Source organism: Apis laboriosa, unplaced genomic scaffold (genome assembly GCF_014066325.1).
Source record: "Apis laboriosa isolate Shangri-la unplaced genomic scaffold, ASM1406632v1 scaffold13_cov153, whole genome shotgun sequence".
Taxonomy (NCBI): domain Eukaryota; kingdom Metazoa; phylum Arthropoda; class Insecta; order Hymenoptera; family Apidae; genus Apis; species Apis laboriosa.
In genome coordinates, this window is record NW_025221370.1 from 3,968,193 (window position 1) to 3,989,475 (window position 21,283).

At 33.7% G+C, this 21,283-nt stretch overlaps 1 protein-coding gene across 8 annotated transcripts in view; it reads left to right on the top strand.

The window, feature by feature from the left end:
* The window catches only part of LOC122720926, a 271,751-nt gene that overhangs the window by 97,323 nt on the left and 153,145 nt on the right, over nucleotides 1-21,283 (top strand). For all 8 annotated transcript variants that reach the window (XR_006347832.1, XR_006347833.1, XM_043948027.1 and 5 more), the window contains one exon: nucleotides 16,204-16,284. Coding sequence is in view for 6 of the 8 variants with exons in the window: in XM_043948027.1 (XP_043803962.1) it covers nucleotides 16,204-16,284 (81 nt within the window). In the remaining 2 variants the exon portion in view is untranslated. The remainder of the gene's footprint in view (nucleotides 1-16,203; nucleotides 16,285-21,283) is intronic.

Below are 21,283 nucleotides of genomic sequence, written 5' to 3' on the forward strand. Positions count from 1 at the left end.
GATGGCGGTTTCTTCTTTCTGCCCGGTTCTTCTTTCCACCTCCCCCTCCTCCTCCGCCTCGTGGCCGCTCACTTCCGCTCGCAAATCCTCGCGACGGACGCATTTGGACCTCTTGGCAGCTGCTCAGACGTCTGCGATGAAATATCTAGCACGGCTGACTTTGATCTTCCGTCGCGTGACCGAAACGACCTGGAAGCGCTCGATGCACGCGCGCGCCAAACCGCGAATATCGCGACACCGCATTCCTCCGGAACCAGGAAGTCTGCCTGGGGATTCGATCGTTAGCTTTTCGCTTGCGTTTCCAATATTTTTTATTTATTGGCCCTCGTTGGTTCGAGAGAAGGAAACGAATTACGGCGACAATATTAATTATGGGTCAAGTATCGATTTTTCAATGGTTCTTTGTATGTTTTTTTTCTAAATTTGTGGAATTTTTTTTTTTTCACTCTTTGTATGATAGGAATGATTGTTTGATGGATGAAGGAGAGGGAGGGATAGGTAAGAAGAGAAGAAGTAAGAAGTAAAATTATCGAAAGATGAAGAAATTTGTGGAATTTTTTTTTTTTCACTCTTTGTATGATAGGGATGATTGTTTGATGGATGAAGGAGAGGGAGGGATAGGTAAGAAGAGGAGAAGTAAGAAGTAAAATTATCGAAAGATGAAGAGATTTATGAAGGGAAAGCGCATGGAGATTGTAAAGAAAGAAAAGATTATAAAGATATAATTATTTGCAGAATAGAACGATACGACGTTCTATAATTCATTTATAGATTTATACGGAATTGGAAAGAAAAACTGTACCTGAACGAAGAAACTTTTCTACGTTCAGTGATTTATATCCTCCTTCACATCCTCTTTTTCAATCTTATTATAAAATCTCGTTGTTTTTTCACGGTTATTATCAATTAAATTGCGATTTAAATTAAAACTGTAAATCTTTTTTCAAATAAGAAAGGCGTCGTTTATTCTCTTAGTTTTAAATTAATTATTATTTCGATGGCTGGAAATAATTTGACCAAATTAATCGCGATATATATTTCTCGAATAAGATGCACGTAATCTATCTGGTGGTTGGCATCGAATGAATCGATGGCATGGTATTTGTTTCGAATGCGAGTGTCGCCGCGCGTTTCGAGCTTGCATTCCAAACAAATACCGTGTCATGCATTGGTATTATTCCTTCCCCGAACGTATTTCAAACAATTCATTTTAAATTAAGCTCGTCCAACTCGAAACTAACCTCGATTCACACCTCCGTTTTTAATCTCCTTCAGCATTCAAAATAATTAATTTATCTCTTTCGAAACAACACCACCGTTAACATCAAAATTCTTTACATTCCTTCTTTTTTCCTTCTTCCTCTATACAATCCAACCTTCAGAGAATTTTTTTCAACGACATACGTCCATCCATCCACCCACACTCACACACATATATACACACACACACATTATTCCAAGAAACTTTCATCAAACCCATGAATTTCAGATAAGGAGCAAGTACCTATCCTCAGAAGTACCTCCACCTCGAGTAACCTTAACGAGAACCCTCTCCTCGAAACTTGGTCGCGGAAAACGTTCTTATTAAAGTAAACCCCCTGGTCTCGTGCGAACATAAAATGCCTCGGTGTCCCTCGCCGTCGTAAATCAGCCCCGATAGAAACGGGAGGCTCTCTACCCCCCTCTGGGGGTAAAAACTGTCAAACAACGATTTCACTCGCATAACGAGCGAAACCTCTCTCTCGCTCGAGTTCAGTGGCCACCGCGAGCTTCTTAGAGTCGAATTCCACGCCGTATGATTCTAAGCGGTTCGTAATAGACTTTCGGGAAACCGTTGCGTATTTAGAATTTCACGGGAGAAGCAGTGATTCACCCGTGTACGTATACGCGGGAATGCGAAGAGGAGGAAGGGGAGCGGGAAGGGAGAAACCACCCAGGCTTCACATCGATAAACATCGATAAGATCATCGTTACGATAATATTTTTTTAAGGTAAATAATAACGTATATGTATATATATATATATAATATATGGAACGATAAAAAGTTGACCGAAGTGGTCAGTTTATTTTCAAACGTCTGTTGACAACAATAATTACGAATAAATATTATCGACGTGTTAAAAAAAAGCTATGAATAAGATAAGTGGATAATAATATCGGTAATGGATGATGCGATGTTTCGATAACGACGATTACGAATAAATACATGTCGACATGTTGAAACCTATGAATAATAATATCGGTAACGGGCGTAATGTCTTGATAACAAGGATTATGATATTGCGATAAATATTATCGACGCGTTAAAAACTACGAAGCGATAATAATAGCATCGGTAATGGCCAGCGGCTTTATGCTGGAAGGAAGGGGAGAGAGGAGGTGGAGGAAAAGGATGAGGCGAGAGATTTCGACCGCGATTCCGTGTTCCCGCAGCTGTCGACTCGAGGGTTTCAGCCCGCCTGTAAACGCGTGCTTGTCAGCAATTTTCGGTAATTGGCACGGCTTAGTACCGCGTGACGTGGAACGAGCGTCGCCGAAAATCGGCCGCGGCGTATTAAAACGGGTGGAGGAGGGGTGGATGGGTGGCCGAGATAATTTGCGGAACGAGATTGTTATTGTTATTAATTTTAGCGGCGAATGAACTGTGCGCCGTTTCGGGATAATATAAACTAGTTCAAATGGGTGACGGTGTTTACAAACGTTTCCGTTTAATTTGCGACTGTTTTCGAGTATCCTCGGTTGGAACGGGTTTTCGGGAATTCGATGATTCTTAGTTTCGCTTTAGTTTCACCAATTAAAGCGTCTCTGAATGAATGACGAGAGGGATGAAAATTTCGAAAATAGAATGTCTAGAAAATTTACGACTTTCGACAAAATGTTGCGATCATGTTTGGAAAATTCGATGATTTCGTTTTAGTTTCTCTTTAGTTTTGGCAATTAAAGTGGCTCTTAAACGACTCTGAAGGGATGAAAATTCTTCGAATGAAAACGAAATGAAAAATTTACGAAATCTAACGATGATATATAATTCTGACGATCGTTAAGTAAACGAAAGAAAATTGATTTCAACGATATCAATGATCCACGCAAAGGATCATTAAAAGGATTAAAAACCATGAGATTGCAATTCAAAAATTAATCACCCCTACGATAAATCCGTACGAAGAATCTCAGGAAAATAAATAAATAGACAAATAAAATTATTAACATCACAAAAGATTTGTCTATCCTCTAAATTTCGCACAAACGACTTTGTTTCACGGCCGAATCAACGAGCGTTTCTCCCTTAAAGGGCAGACGAGGTCGTAAAGCAACAGCTACCGGAATAGCAATAAACGTTGTGATACAACGTTTTCTTTGAGGGTTTGTTTCACTTCAACAGGGGAATAGTTATTAATCCGACAGGTGGCGACGTTTTATGCGAATCGGGCCCGTTTTAACTGCGGCCATCGTGTTAACAATGTTCCTCGTGGATCGATCGTAAAGTACTCCGAGCTATTGGTGTAAACTGAAAATGGCAGCGAGAGATTGCGAGAATATATACGGACGTTGGCAGATTTTGAAAGGAGATAAAACGATATTGGGAAATGGGCAATAATTGCTTCTCGCAAAAGCTTTTCAAATTTTCTTCGAACGAAGGAAAACCGCTTACTCAGATTCATAGGGTGAAAGAAAGAAAGGTAAAATCTTACTTTGGAGAAGAATAATCCTCGTTTCCTTCGGATCTCGAAAGAAAGGGGCGGCGAGATTCTTTAATAAAAGAAGAAAGAAAGGAAGGAAGAGGAGAGTCACGTGATACGTGACTCGAAAGAAATGGAAGGAAATAGAAAAATTTCATTTTGGTCCTCCAGTTGGAACTTAATTTGCAGGATGGTGTTGCTTTCGTAGTAAAAAATGCAACGTCTGGTTGGCCGAAAAATTATGGAGAGACGGAGGTGGTGGAGAGAGGAGGAAGGCGAGTTATTTCCCAGCCAACGTGATTCCTTGGCTGTAACTTAAACCGGTAGTGGAGTCTCTTTGATGAGATCATGGAAAAATAAAAAGAAGGAGGCAGGAAGGAAAAATGTGTGCCAGATGACGGCATGGTGTCAGAGAAAGAAATCGCCGATTGCCCAGTCGCATAACAAGGTTTAAAATAATCGTTGACGGAAAATGGAAATTAATTCGTTTCGAAGAGTTGTGCGAATGATAAATTTATCAATATAAGAATAAGAAATTATCGATCAATTTCAATCTTAAATAAAATTAAGGAAAATATATAATTAAATTCTGAATTTTTCAACCATCTGAAACTTTCATCACGAGTTTAAACATTGATTTAAACATTTTAAACTCTGCATCTTTTTCTTTTTGATAAATGATATGATTTTTGCCTAATTGGAACGATACGATTCATCGAATTAATATTTATCTCGAGATTAATTAATTTTTATCCTTTAAACACGAGCAAATGATTCCTCCTCCCCTTCCCTTTTTTTTTTGCAAAAATTACGCAACAAGTAGAATTAATCTGGATTGGCTCGTGAAATTCTCGAGTCATGTTCATCATGAAGGAAAATTGTTCGAAATTGCCCTGTTTGGAAGTCAATTACTTGGCCGTCGAATATCCCGCTTAATCAACGGCGATTTTAATTAAGAAGGGAATAAGGGGATAGAGCGTCTTTTCCTGTTCATTTTGCGTTGCATAATCCGCGACAGCGAGAAGAGAGGCGGTAACGGTACACCCTCGGCGCATATTTCTCGAATGAAGCCGGTGTCAGATGCTGGTGCATTAGCAGCTTCAGATCTCGTCTCCTGGCGCGGTAACACAATATCTCGAGCTAAAACAACCACAACTTGCAGTTGCGTCGCTGTCGAGCTTCTGCCGGGGCGGAGAGAGACGGTCTGGAATTATCATTGTTGACAGTCGGCCGACAAAAGTTTAACTTGACGAAATCGTCGCGTCGTAAATAATAAAGGTGGACGAAAATCTGGGTTACTCGACTGTCGTGTTATAAATACATCTGAGGATTTTTTTTTTTTTTTTCGAATTCGAATTTTCGTTCGTGGAAAAAAAAAAGCCTCGTCGAGCGACGAGACAAATTCGATCTTGAAAATTCTGCACGATTGTAATTTGATAAGAGAGGAGATTCGTGGACGGATGTTTGAAGTTGAAAATGAGCGTAATACAAATTTCCAGATGGTGTTTAGGAAATAGAAGGAGTCTCCTTGCAAGGGAATTTCACAGTAATGAAATTCGAATTTTAGTGGCGTGTAGTAACCATGGGAACAGCTGTGGGTTACGACGAGTCGTAAAATCTTGACCTCCACGGACACCAGGTCGATAGAGCATAGTTGAGGGACTATTCCTAAACTTGCTGAATCTAAGAAACTATGCTACGAAAGATTTAGATGCAAACGTCGAGGAACGATGTCAAAGTTATTATCCCCAAAATTATAAATTTGAAATTTATTTCCATCGTTGTTAAAAAATGTTTTAAACGTTTTAAACTTTGAGGAGATTTCAGAGGAGATTTGCCTTGAAAAGATTCCTAATAATTTTCGAAACCAGCTACTTATTCACACGGAACCGAACGACAAAACTAGAATTGTATATTGTCTTGCATAATTACGTATGTCTGGATGCATCACGCGAGGAAATCACGGAAACGATGTAATTTATCCAGTACTTGGCGAGGGCGGGATCCCTTTCCGTTTACTTCTCCTGTCAACTTGCGTGCGAGCTTGTTGCCTCAGATGTTGGAATTCCCTTCTACATCTTCGCTTAACAAAGCCTGTTTTCGCAACGAATACACTCGACTGACAACTCGTAACTGACAACTTGTGTCGCCAAACGATATCGAAATTGATCGATTTCTTAGAATAAGTTATATCAAAGAAGTAACGATTTCTCCAATATAACATATCGTAAGTCCTTGAAATTTTACGAGAAAATAAACAATATCGAATTTATTCCTTTATACATTATTATCTTTTTTTAAAGAATCTTTAAACGCTTTTGCCAACTTCTTATCATCCTCTACCAAGCGATTCGATGTTTTCCTTCAAATTCTTCAAACATTATCTCTCTCAAGATTCGAGCTTCGTTCAAAGGCGTGGAGTCGACAAACTTTGAAGGATACTTTCTTCTCTCCGGTTTATCGAATCGACAACGCGGAGGAGGCATTTTCGCTGGATAGAGAATTCTCTCTGCTGTTAATGCACGTTTTGTGCGAATTCAACGTCGGGATTTCGTCTCGATTGGAAAATTGTCGAGCGAGGGGGAAAGGCAAATCATAGGGTAAAAACGTTGCCATATCGAAACGCTCGACAAATTCGTACACAAAGGGGTTCCTTCTTCTCTTTCTCTCTTGCTTGCGCGTTTCAAGAGAAATTCACAAAATATTTTTTGATTATTTTGCAAATTGATCAAATTTTGTGGTATATTCAGCCTTCTTAATTCTCCTTTCCATAATTTAAAATAAATTTTCCCATGATTAATAACTATAAATAAATAAATTGAATAAATAAATCTAAATAAACAATATTATATTATTAAAATAACAAATAAATATTTTAATCAAAAAATTAAACCAATTATTAATATTACCTCTCTTACTAAATTTAACGATACAGGAGATTCTATATTTGATGAACATAATATAAATCATATTAAAGATGCAAAAGGTATAAAATTATTCGGGAAATTCTCCGAAGGATTAAATTGTAATTTCTAAAACGAGATTCTTAACGAGTGGAAGAAGGATAGTTTTAATTTATTTCGAGGAAATAGAATCGGAGATGGTGAAGTTAAGATAGAAAGAAGCAACAAAGTTCGATTGCCTTCCTCGTTTCTTTTTTCCTCGGGGGTAAAGGTACGATTGTAGCTTAGAATCACGATTGAAAGTTTCGCGGTTCGCGGATTGTTGCCGCACGATTGCGAGGAATTGATTCGACGGATAAAGTTGGCGAGAAAAAAAAAGAGAGAGAGAAGAAGAAACTCTGAAAAAAAGCGAGAACTCCTTTCATCCTCTTTTTTTTTACAGAAACGACTGACGGACCGCCTGAAGCATTTTCATCAGACTTACCTTTCCACCTCTTTCAATATAGCGATCAGATGTCACTCTGAAATCGTTTTAATTAAAATCGACAGGAACTTGGAAACGTTATCAACTCGTGTTCCCATATCAATCCATATTTGCCGTTAAACGTTAACGTTTCTCAGAAATGAATTGATACAGAGCGTTTCCTTTGAGAAGATCAAGTGTCAAATTAGAGGAATTGAAATCGATCTGATACTTTGATACTTAAAAAAAAGAAAGGGAACTTTTGTTTCGAAGGAATGAAAACAGAGACTTCGAGAGAGATTATTATTTACATTGCTTCAAGATTATATTTATATCTGTATAGAGTTTTGCATTCACTTTACGGAACAGTACGGTGGAAAATTTATTTATATTTAAAATTTTGCACATCGTATATTTACATGATATCCGTCGACTTCATTTTCGTTTCAAGGAAACGAAATGATAATGGAGAAAAAGTTGGAAAAAATAGATGCATACGCGATCGCGTACGTAATACGCGATCAAAGTTATTGACTGGTTCGACGGTGATTCGCTATTATATTTATTTTGCGAGCGGATGCCAGAGAGTATCTCGTGCGAAGCTAACATCTGCCCTCGCGCAATGCAAATACCTCGAGGCGATATATTCGCGACGCACGAATGCAATCGATCGATGACTAAGAGATGTATATTTAAAAAACGTTCAAACGAATATATTTATCGAATACACTCGTCGTAGATATCGTATTTCAGCTTATTACAAATCACTTATCGACAATTAATTAATTGAATAAACAGCGTTATACTTTTTATCTCTGATCTATTTCTATTTCTAATTCACGCTTAAATATCGTTACCGTTTTGTGATACGATAATTTTACAAAATATCAGAATAATTGTTACTTAAAAATGATGATATTTCTAGCATTATTTTTTTGCTCGAATGATTTTTATTCGAATGTAGAGAGTGCTTGAAAAATCACAAAGGCAGAAGAAAAGATAGTAATCCTTTCTGTTTGCACGGCGATAAAAACAGTTGTACGTTACATCCGAGATAAAACTCTCTTTTAACTCTTGAAATTCACTCGTATATACCCAAGCAACAATTACACGATATTTCACCACGTGTTTGCTCCGTCATATCATACCGATGGAACCCCCGTATTCCACCGTGAAAACGCTCGAGATAAATTGTTAAATTAATTAGAAGTCTGTTGCCGTTGAAACGAGTATCGCGAAAATTCACGTCCTGTCTACGGAGCCGTTGTGAATCGAGCCCGTTTTTCCCCCTTTCTTTTCAACCGTACCGTGTATATCTCCGGAATGAAAATGAAAATCTCGACGGAGGGATCTCGATGTTACGAGTGGCAACCGAGAAATAATGATGTTGCGTCCGATCGAATGAAACTTTCGGAATGCAATTCCCTTTTTTTAATCAATTATAAGCGAACGAAAGTTGTTCGATCTTTTATTTTTCCGCGTAAGAAGATTGCTTTTTTTTTTTTACGTCCTCCTCGATCCTTTCTCGCTTATTGCTGTTATCAATTTTTAACGAAACGTTATTGTTTTCCCTTCATTTTCGCCATTTTAGATCACCGATTGATCCAATATTTGAATCAAAAGCAATGACGCGGTAGAAAATTGAATTTCGGATTAAATTACTTTGTCAAAAGTAACGTGTTACATTTCGTTAGAAGAATGAATGTAAAAATTAATTCTCAAATTTCAGAAATTGAAGAGAGTTACAATTATATAATATTGCTCGAATAATAACGATATAGGATTTTCAATTTTAAAATTTTTTAATCCATGTTCGTGTAATTAATTAATCTTTGTCATTCGAGCTATTTAATAAAATACACGTTACGCATATTTTCGCGTACGAAATAATATGCACACGGAAAGGGAGAAGGCGAGAGTTATCGAGGATAATCACGAAACAAACGATACATCATTCAAAGGGAAAAGTTCCCTTTTGTATCCGCGAAAATCAATCGAACGAAAACTCGGAGGATCTAATTACGGCCATCCTGTGCGACCCTCGTTTCTTAATTGATTAATGATGGATGTAACTGTGTAAGCAAGCAATCGTAGACGTTTTTAGAACGAGGCGGTATTTTAATTGAGATAAATACGTGTTAACCGTGCGGCTGGATCGCCACTTCCAAAGGCAGATACGTAATTACAAACGACTGGCTCGGTTGAGAACCCGGCGATAATATACAGGCTTTATCATCGAGAGAGATCCACGGATGATTATTATTAATTAGCCAGTGGCTCGTAATTGCAAGTCTCTACCACGGTTAGAAATCCACTTGGAATAGTCCTCTTTCTCTTTCATTATGTTGAAATATATTTACTCTCGTCGGATGCATTAATCATGGAAACAAGTATCCAAGAAGCTCGAAAACGGAGAAATGAATTCGTTATTGCGATACGATTCATCCGATGGATCTCGTTAAGGTGAATTGCAAAAAGGAAAGTGGAATCATTGTGGATATGCTAAGTATAATCCGTTTGGGATTGGAATCGCATGATAATATCTTTAACTGGTATCGCTGATTAGTTATTTGTTCCGTAATTCCGGAAATTGCGCAACGACTCGATCGTGTCTTTTCCGTTTGACAGAGATGGGGTTGCGTGGATGGGCGAATGGATTTGCATTTTGATGCAAAGTATCGATCCGAAATCAGCAGAGGGCTTTGTGCGGTTTTTAGATCGGTCTTCCGGTAACAATGTAATTTTGGTAAAAGGTCCATTTTGGTATGGCGACAAAATGGCGGGGAAATATTCTATTTCCAAGCGAGTGGATGCAATGCGGCGATGCATTCGATCTCGTAGATAGGAAATACCTAGGGCAGGATTTTCAAGAGTTAGAGAGATTATAGGGAAAGTGAGAGTTTGTCCAATGTTGAAACGATGATTAATCACCGCTTTTAGAGTTTGGAGGTAATTGGTCTCTCGCAACGGTGGGAAGTAATTATCGATATCTATAGTTTCAGGAGAATTTAAGGATGAGATAGCGAAATTATGGCTTTGACTATTAGTCAATCGAGTTAAACTTCTCGGTTTAAAACCGAACATTAATCATAGCGTTAGAAAGTTTTTGTGCGGATGCCGAGTGTTGATGCCGAAGCATCTTTTTTTTTTTTTTTTTTTTTTTCGAGATGGCCGATTACGACATCGAACGATACGACACGAAGAGGACACGCGAACTTACTTACGAATGGAAACGACTTAGACTTGTTCATGCGTGTGAACAAATCAATTCTATGGTTGGACAACGGTTGGAATAAAGCGATATCGTTGCGTAATCCTAACGTTAAGTCTGAAATCAGTGAAACGATCGTGAAATTTCTACAACATATTTATCGATACGATCACGCGATTACTTTTGTGCATCCGGGGTGCAGCCGGTTTGAAACGAAAGACATTCATTCTACGATTGCGCGTAAAATATCCGAGGTTGTCGCGTTTATCCATCGAACTTATTAATTTATGTCACGCAGCCGGGCGCCAGAAGTTGAGTTACGATATGTTCTCACGAAAAGGCTCGTGATATCAGGCCCTCATCATATGGAGAATGAAAATATAAATACCGTAATACGAGGAGAAACGTGTATTGAATCGCTTATTGCATAATCGCCATTCAACTCGAACTTTGTTTTTTTCTTTTCTTTTTTTTTTTTTTCCTTTATATCTCCGACGAAGAGACAAGAGCAACGAAAATAGATCTGTCAGGGTGCGGCCCGCGAAAATGAATTTCACATTTTAACTTCGATACGCGAGTAGTTTGATTATTTAAAAAGATATACAATTCGTAAAAGCGTGGAAGATGCTTTTCGAATGTTGCACAACTGCAAGAAATTATGTGCGCGTGTTGTAAGAAAAAAAAAATTCACGAATGATTCTCAGGAAATGCTTCGTTGCATTTGAATAACCGCTATACTGTATGCGAGTACGTGTACGTTGATACGTAACACGGCACAGAAGGGTGAATATCCTGCAAAGCTTATTCTGAGAATAATCGTTTGACCCGTCTACCGGAGATACCCATTTTCCAATAATTTAAACCGTATACCGTGTAATTTACGATCGATCCAGGAGAATTTATTTTCATAGCGTAATTATAGCAGTACGAGCAACGATTTAATAAGTTGCGAGCTTATGAAAATTTTAAATATCATAAAATTACACAAATATACGTTTCAAATTATATATAGTTCGTTCCATATTATTTATAATTATAAGAATCAAATTTTTTTTTACAATCATCTGTAATAAATAAAAATTTTGTTTAATTATAAACAGTAAGTATTTACGATATCGATGATAAATCTTTCGAAATACGCGCGCGTTTGCGTAAAAGTAGAATTTTTACGCGCTTGCGTGAATGCGGAATTTTGGCGCCCAATTTCGGTGTTATGCGCATGTGTCAATCTAATGCGTATAAAGTAGTTTCAACATGGCGGAAATGATAGCCAAATTAGAGTCGTAGGTATTGTGCTTTTTTTGTACATAATTATATATATACATTAATATATGTAGGTACATTAATAAAATTGTATATCCATTATTTGATTCCGTGAAATTAGGTAACGATATAGTTATTGCATATATGGAAGTAATGTGAAAATTTCATGCAAGATATAGACATTATAGAATAATATTATATATAATACTACATTTTTGACATTCCCAAATCGATTTATATTTTGTGTTATTCGATCAATGATGATAAAATTATTCTACGATTGCGAATAATCATAAAATTATTCTAAAATCTTGTTTACATTCGTAGACATGGTAGGTTAGAATAATGTTTTCTAATCTTAAGTTGATTAAAACTTCTCAAGACATATAAACATATAACAATTGTTTGATCGTCTAATATTCGATAATGAAAACAAGTACAATTATTTTAAAATTTCGTATACTGTTCTTTTAGATATTCTAGTTTCAAATAATATATTTCATCTTTATAGATAAATTAATGCTTTCTTAAACATATTATACAAAATTATTTTATAATATTCATAATTATAAGAATCAGAATATTTTTTTATAGATAATATTTTTTAACAAATAATTTTTTCAATAATAAATTCCTAATATGCATTAATCTAATACGCGTAAAATAGTTTCAATATAGTGAAAAAAATAGTGAGTGATTGTCGTGAAAACATTCTAGTTCTTTCGGGTACGTAGTTAATTAATATATTAATTAGAGATCGTATATGGATTCTTTGATCTCGCAAAATTCGATAACGGTACAATTATTGCGTAATACGTGAAAATAACGAGAAAATTTCGCATATGGTGGAGGAACAGACGCTGGAGGTTAGTGTTGCATTTTCCATATTCATAAATCGATTTATACTATGTTAGGCATCGTATAATAATTATTGGATAGCGTAAAATTCGATAATAAGGAAATTATCGTAAGATTAACGAAGATCTGGTATAGCGTTCGAAGACATTGTACATTAGGCAAATGTCTTTCATTCGTAACTTGACTGTGCAGGATATATTATATATTCAATCGTTATTTTATCGTGTAATTATCAGTAATAGTTAGAAATTATATTAATTTTAAAATTTCGTTTAGCATTTCTTCCGAATATAGATTCGATTGAAATATTTCGTACTTGTATAAATCGATTAATCATTTTTATATACGCAAGTATTCTATGGTATTATTGATTATAGAAATCGAAATTTATTCTTATAATATTTTCTAACAAATAATTTTTCAATTATAGATAATCATTATTTACGATATCGATCTATAAATCGAAATATACGAATATGTAGACGAACATAGAATTTTAGGACGCTTGCGCACATGTAAAAATTATAATGCGCTTGCGTAATGCATAATTTTGGCGCCTAATTTCGCGGTTATACGCATGCGTTGATCTAATACGTACAACGTAGTTTCAATATGGCGGAAATGATAGCTAAAAGAAAATAATAGAAAAATTATATTTCTCTCGCGAACGTAAATTGATTAATATATTAATAAAATATCATGTATCGATTAATTGATGCCGTGAAAGTAGCTAACGATATAGTTATTGCCTAATATATGGAAGTAACGTGAAAATTTCGTACAAAATATATATATTGAAGAATATTGAAAATAGATGATGATAAAATTATAAGATATTCTAAAATCTTCATCTAATCATAAGATTATTCTAAAATCTTGTTTGTATTCGTAAATATTGTAGCTTAGAATTGTGTTTTCTAATTCCAAGTTGATTAATATTTTGCAAAACGTACAATTGTTCGATCGTGTAATATTCAATAACGACAATAGTTACAACTATACAAAAAATTCGTATCCTAAGAAAATGTAGCTTTAGATGATATATTTTTATAAATTATTGTTTTTTTAAATATATTATACAGGATTATTCTATGATATTCATAATTGGAAGTATATAGATCTTTTTTTAGATATTTTCTAACAAATAATTTTTTCAATAATAAATTCTTAATATGCATCAGTCTAAGACGTGTAAAATAGTTTCAATATGGCGGAAAAGACAGTGAAGTGATTGTCGTGGTAAAATTGTATTTCTTTCGGATATTTAAGTTAAATAATACGTTAATTAGATATCGTGTATTCTTTTATTTCGCGAAGTTCGATAACGGTACAGTTATTGCGTAATACGTGAAAATAGCGAGAAAATTTCGCACGTGGTGGAGGAACAGACATTGGAGGTTAGTGTTGCATTTTCCATATTCATACATCGATTTATACTATATTAGGCATCTTATAATAATTATTGGATAGCGTAAAATTCGGTAATAAGGAAATTATGGTAAGATTAACGAAGATCTGGTATAGCGTTCGAAGACATTGTACATTAGGCAGGCATCTTTCATTCGTAACTTGTCTGTGCAGGATATATTATATATTCAATCGTTATTTTATCGTATAATTACCAGTAACAGTTAGAAATTATATTAATTTTAAAATTTAGCATTTCTTCCGAATGTAGATTCGATTGAAATATTTCGTACTTGTATAAATCGATTAATCATTTTTATATACCCAAATATTCTGCGGTATTATTGATTGTAGAAATCGAAATTTATTCTTGTAATATTTTCTAAGAAATATTTTTTCAATTATAGATAATCATTATTTACGATATCGATCTATAAATCGAAATATACGAATATGTAGATGAACATAGAATTTTAGGACGCTTGCGCACATGCAAAAATTACAGTGCGCTTGCGTAATGCATAGTTTTGGCGCCTAATTTCGCGGTAATACGCATGCGTCGATCTAATGCGTATAAAGTAGTTTCAATATGGCGGAAAAGACAGTGAAGTGATTGTCGTGGTAAAATTGTATTTCTTTCGGATATTTAAGTTAAATAATACGTTAATTAGATATCGTGTATTCTTTTATTTCGCGAAGTTCGATAACGGTAGAGTTATTGCGTAATACGTGAAAATAGCGAGAAAATTTCGCACGTGGTGGAGGAACAGACATTGGAGGTTAGTGTTGCATTTTCCATATTCATACATCGATTTATACTATATTAGGCATCGCATAATAATTATTGGATAGCGTAAAATTCGGTAATAAGGAAATTATGGTAAGATTAATAAGAAGATCTGGTATAGCGTTCGAAGACATTGTACATTAGGCAGGCGTTCATTCGTAACTTGCCTGTGCAGGATATATTATATATTAATCGTTATTTTATCGTGTAATTACCAGTAATAGTTAGAAATTATATTAATTTTAAAATTTAGCATTTCTTCCGAATGTAGATTCGATTGAGATATTTCGTACTTGTATAAATCGATTAATCATTTTTATATACGCAAATATTCTACGGTATTATTGATTGTAGAAATCGAAATTTATTCTTATAATATTTTCTAAGAAATATTTTTTCAATTATAGATAATCATTATTAACGATTTATACTATATTAGGCATCTTATAATAATTATTGGATAGCATAAAATTCGGTAATAAGGAAATTATGGTAAGATTAATAAGAAGATCTGGTATAGCGTTCGAAGACATTGTATATTAGGCAGGCGTCTTTCATTCGTAACTTGTCTGTGCAGGATATATTATATATTCAATCATTATTTTACCGTGTAATTATCAGTAACAGTTAGAAATTATATTAATTTTAAAATTTAGCATTTCTTCCGAATGTAGATTCGATTGAGATATTTCGTACTTGTATAAATTGTATTAATCATTTTTATATACGCAAATATTCTACGGTATTATTGATTGTAGAAATCGAAATTTATTCTTATAATATTTTCTAAGAAATATTTTTTCAATTATAGATAATCATTTACGATATCGATCTATAAATCGAAATATACGAATATGTAGATGAACATAGAATTTTAGGACGCTTGCGCACATGCAAAAATTACAGTGCGCTTGCGTAATGCATAGTTTTGGCGCCTAATTTCGCGGTTATACGCATGCGTTAGTGTAATGCGTATAAAGTAGTTTCAATATGGTGGAAATTACAGTGAAATGACAATTCTTGAAAAATTGTGCTTTTTTTGCTTTAAATAAGTTAATTAATTTATTAAGAATATATTGCGAATTAATTTTTTGATCTTGCGGTTTTCGTAATGTAATAGTTATCGTGAAATATATGAAAACTGTGTGAAGATATGACACGTTGTATTAGCAGTTGATGATGAAGGTTAGAATTCACATTTTTTACATAATTCTTTTAATATCTTATTAAGCATAGTATATTTTTATATTTATTATTCGATGAAATAAAATTCAATAAGATAATTATCATAAGATTATTCAAAAATTTCATATATTGTTCATAGATGTAGTAACATTGTAGGTTAGAATGTTTCATAGTGAGGGACACTATTTTTCATAAATTAGGTAGTACATTATAAATGTGTGATTGTCTGATTGTGTAGATTTTTTTTTGTTAAATTATTTTAAAATTTTTTATGCGTGCTTTATATGTCGATATAGATATAATTGTTAATTTTAAACATCTTGTGGAACGTAGCATATATAATATTTAATGATTATTGATGATTATAAACTTAAGATATATATCGCCTTTTATATCTTATTCCAAATAGCTAACAATCGAGCTAACAATAGTTGTTTTTGTCTAGGGCTTCCAGCGTCCGCGGTCCTGATTCGCCTCTGAGCTCGGATCTGGCTCTTGATAAACCTCGCCCCATACCATCACCCAGGTAAGCTACTTTGTGGTTGTAGCCTTTTCTCGCCCTTTGAAAGCGAATGAAAAACCTCGACCCCGATTTCTCGAGTAATAAACACGGGTTAATTGGAAAACTCGGCCGGGTATAATCGAAGGAGACTTTGTTTCTCACGGTCGAGGCTGTTCATCTTCTTGAAGGGCTTCGACCTATATTATAAGGATACTGTAATGCGTCTATCGAGGTGATATTCCAGGATACGCAAGATGGATCACACAAGTAACATGATCATTAAAATTCTTTTTTTAATGAATCAATTGAAATATTTTTTATCATAAATTTTACTATTTTAAAGCATTTTTAGCATTAAGATATTTAATTTTCTTTTTTTTTCTTTTACTATTACAATTTTTAATTATTATTAAATGATCATGTTAAGTGGTTTGTCTTATACGTATTATGTAATTAAATATTTTATGCTTAATTGCGCATAATAATTTTCAAGAAGCATTATTTAGATTGCAATATTAACCATAGAATTTTTCACATTAATTATAACTATATTATCATATAATAGTATTACTATACACTATAATTCCACTAATTATATACTATAATATACTATAATTTGAATACAAAATTCAATCGAATACTTTCATTATATCAAACTAGGAAATTTTATAATCGTATTAATTCAATTAATCAAAAATCGGATTTTTTGATTATTTAATTTTATCGTATCCACATATTCGAATTGTTAATAAACCGTAGTTTCCGGGATATGCTCAGGAAATTCTATTTTTAATTTGCTCGTTTCATCCCCGTATCCATCGGGAGATTCACCCCTTGACAAAGGCTTGACGTGTTCAATAAGCCTGGCAACACAATAAACCATTCGTTGTACACATTGAAACTATGCTATTTTATTTTCTCATCGACACGTGATATTTCAAGCCCTTCTGGCTCTACGACAGATTCGAACCCCCAGAGTGAACACTTGTTCGCCACCTGATGAGAGTGAAAGAGAGAAAGAAAGATTCAACCCCATCTAAACCACTTACTATCGAGTATCCGTATAGCTTTCCTTTGTTTTCTCGCCCTTTTCGTTTTCTTCTTTTTTTTTTTCTCACTGGTGTGCGTTTCACTTTGTCAATGAACATAGCTAGAGAGGGGGCGGGGGAGAAAGGAGAATAAAAAAGGAGGAAAAGGAAAATTCCGCGATGAAAATATGAAAAAAACGAGACTGTAAAGAGGATACTCTTATAATTAGTGAGCAACTCCGTTCCATCATCCAATTAAAAAATTTTCTGATTTTTTCAATATCTTATATTTCTAAAATAAAAGGGAAGGAATAAATAAGAATTTGTTTTGGGGATATTGATGTAATTGCAGTTTAGAATAGCAATAGAATTTTTTTTATCGGAATAAAATCTTTGTTATTAAAAAATTTAGGAATTTATTTGAGAAACTGAATTATTTAGAAAAATTAATAAATTTTTTTTTTTATTAAATGAGCACTTTCTTTTATACAAAATTAGATATTAGATGATAGATATTTTTTGCATTATATTTTGATCGATAATATAACAAGATTTTATATGTAGGAATTTATACGGAAATTATATACTGAATTTATACGCGCACAAGTAGAACTTTCGAAATTCTGTTCGAAATTTTTGTAAAATCGTTTCATGTAGTTACATTGTTCGCATATCTTATCGTGCTATTTTGGATTCGTTAATTCTTATGGAAGTAGATCAATTGTAAAATAGTTTCGTCGTTATGTCATATAGTTTAATTAAAGAATTTAGATAATTTTCGTTATCTTTTAAATTATTAAAACAAAATTTCTTTCGTTTAATGTATTTTTGCAACGAAATTATTTAATCGGCATTATATTAATGAAACTTCAATTGAAATCCAGTTTCTGAAACTGAATTCGAAATTTCAAAAATGAAAATACGAAACAATTTTCATCTTCAAAGAATATTTAAGTGAAATTATGATACGTACAGATGGTAAATTATAAAAAAAAATTCTTGCATCGAGCGGTAAATGTAATATAAAATTTATGGTTCTTCTCTTTTCGTGGTTCTATTTCAGAATCAATATTGCACTTTATGACGTAAGTTTTTATAATAATTCGATTTTCATCGAGACTTTTACGATGATTGAGAATAAGTGATAAAATGTTATTCTTTTTATATTTCTCGAAAAACGCAATATTCCATCTGTATCGTTTTTATTTATTTTTCTTTTTTTTTTTTATCGAAATATTTTGGATCTGCACAGTGAATTGGTTTTCTCTCTCTAAAATATGAGTCGCAATTGTCGAAGAATAAATCGAATTTCGTTCTCTTTCCTCCATTAAATTACAATTTAATCGTATTATATTGAACCATAGTCTGATCTGTTTTTTTTTTAAAATTGCATAATTATTAATCTAATTATCGTTATTCCATTAAAAAATTATTTAAAAAACGTGAAATTCGATAAATTCAATTTATTTTTCTTGAAAAATATAACGGGCAAATATCGGTGTTATATTTTAACTACAGTCAATGCTATGACATTAGGATAGCAACTTGTCAATTATTATTATTATCGAGATGATAGAACGCCTCGATCAGACATAATTTTCTATACAAAAGCAATCGATAAGCACGTAAAAATCGATGCTCCATTAGTGGAACAGTTTGTAATTCCATCAAAGCTGAACCCTCGCGAGATTACTGTCGTTGATACGTAAATGCACTCTTCGCATAATCGGTCGTATCTGGCTTGAACGAATAATCAACGAAATGGCTTTGTCAGCGTTTAAGTTGTTCGGTTAAGTCGGCCACTTTTCCGGTTGCCTAACAACCTCTTTTTGCATTGAAATCCGTGTATAAAAGGCTCCTAATGCGTTAAGTGATATCAGAATATTTCGTAGTATTGCTCAATTTTAACTCACAGGAATTAGAATTGAAAACTCGAATGTTATTCGATTTCGAAGAGAAATATGAATTTATTATAATTATTATTTTTATATACATTGTAAAGTAATCTGGATAATTGGTATTATATAATAGATAGTTATTTGTATTGAAGAAAAAAAGAGAAAAGTGTGTAGAATGGACTCGAGTCTGAACAAAAACAATAAAAATACACACTTTATTTGATGATTCGTTAAATATTCGCAACTTCAAACTTTTGTCCAACGTCAATACTGTGAAGTATCAGTTACGTAACTCGTAGGGCAGGGCCAGCTTGACCTCGATGCATGAAGTGCACGAAGTGGCACACTTTACCTGATTAAAAATATGACTTAACTTTGATATTTTAATTAAAAATTAATCCGTTACGAAAGAATCTGATAAATTTAATTTTCGTAGTTTCCCAGTCCTTTCGATCAAACTTTTTAAATATGTTTCACTCTTTATAAATAAGAAAAATCTTTTATACCATTTGAAATTAAAATACCCCGCCATTCTCTCAATTTTATTATTTTCATTAAATTCATTCTGATTTTTGTATCAATTATTATTTTTCTTCGTCAAAAATTGTACGTATCACCATAGAAAAGTTTTCTCAAATCAAACGAGTATTATTTCTTCAACCAATCATCTCTGTGATTCGCAATGTTAACACTCTCTTACACCATTTTACGAGACAAACGGCGGGATTAAACGAGTTCATTGACACACGAGCACAAAAACCGGTTAAAAAATATTATGAAACGCGTTGTTAATGAAACACATTCGCAAGAAAGATATTACGCGTTAATTCAGCAAGTGTAATATCGTGTATATCGCGTGTGAGGTGACATCGCGAAACATTTTTGCACGGTTGGTCTCGCGTTACAAAAGGGTTGGAAAAAGTTGGAATCGCGCCCCCTCTTTTTTTTTTTTTTCCTCTCTTCTCTCTCCTTTTTGGTCTTGATGATGGCGTGCCGGGAGCGTCTGCCGTGAAAATTCAACTAGCGGTATAATGTAATTTTCCTCCCTTTCGTTTTTACCTCATCGGCCGGCACCGGTGGTTTTAATCCGTCGCGACCGCATCAAGAAACCCTTCCAGCGATGTGCAATGGAAGTTCTATGGCCACCATATTTTTAACGTCGTTTTTATTAATTAATTTAAACGTGTCTGTACACCAAGTTTCGGATATCGTTGGATTTTTTCCTTCTTTTTTTCTTTTTTTCTTTTTTTTTTTTTTGTAAATGTAGTAGGGTAGTTGAACGAAATATAGGAGATACTTAGGATATAACGATTTTTTAGTGAAACTGATTTAGCACGTACAATTTATAAAATAAAATAGTATTTATTTAATGCTTGAACTATTATTATTTAATATATTTAATATTTAACTTTTTTTCATGATTTTTTTTTTATTTTTTTTATACACGGTTTTAACTTACTGAACAGAACATGTATTATTAAATCGTTTGGATAAATATTCTGCAATTTCTAGTAGATTCGAAAGAATGATTCATACATTTTCATTTCACGAAATGAATTTCAATAAATTTCAACTTGCGCATAAATTAATTTCCTTAAATTTTTTGAATTAAATGTTCAAATATTCTTTTGCCTTTTCACGATTCGTTTGTAGTTTTCCACGAGGGTAGGCCACGAGGGAGATATTAAATGGTGAAAATTTGATCGGGAAAAGAATTCATCGTTGACGAACCGATTAAACCCGAGTAACTTTTTAATTTCATTACTTCACGTTTCATCGATAAACGTCCCGATTGAACCGTTGCTTTTCACCTCGTTGAAGCGGCGCGTAATGAATTCGAGATCGCCACGAAATTATTACACGTCCCTCCCCATGCAAAATTTACAATATCTCGTTCGAATTGCTTGCTCGGTCACTCGATAATTCATCGCGTTGAAACGATTTCAATCCCTTCAATTTTTTAAAAGCCATTTATTCGAACTCGAAATTATTAGAAAAAGCAATATAAATTCGTGAATATAAATTCTTCGTATTTTCAATTGCAATTAATTTGTAGTAATCGAATTTATAATAATCTAAACCCGCCAAGAAAAGATT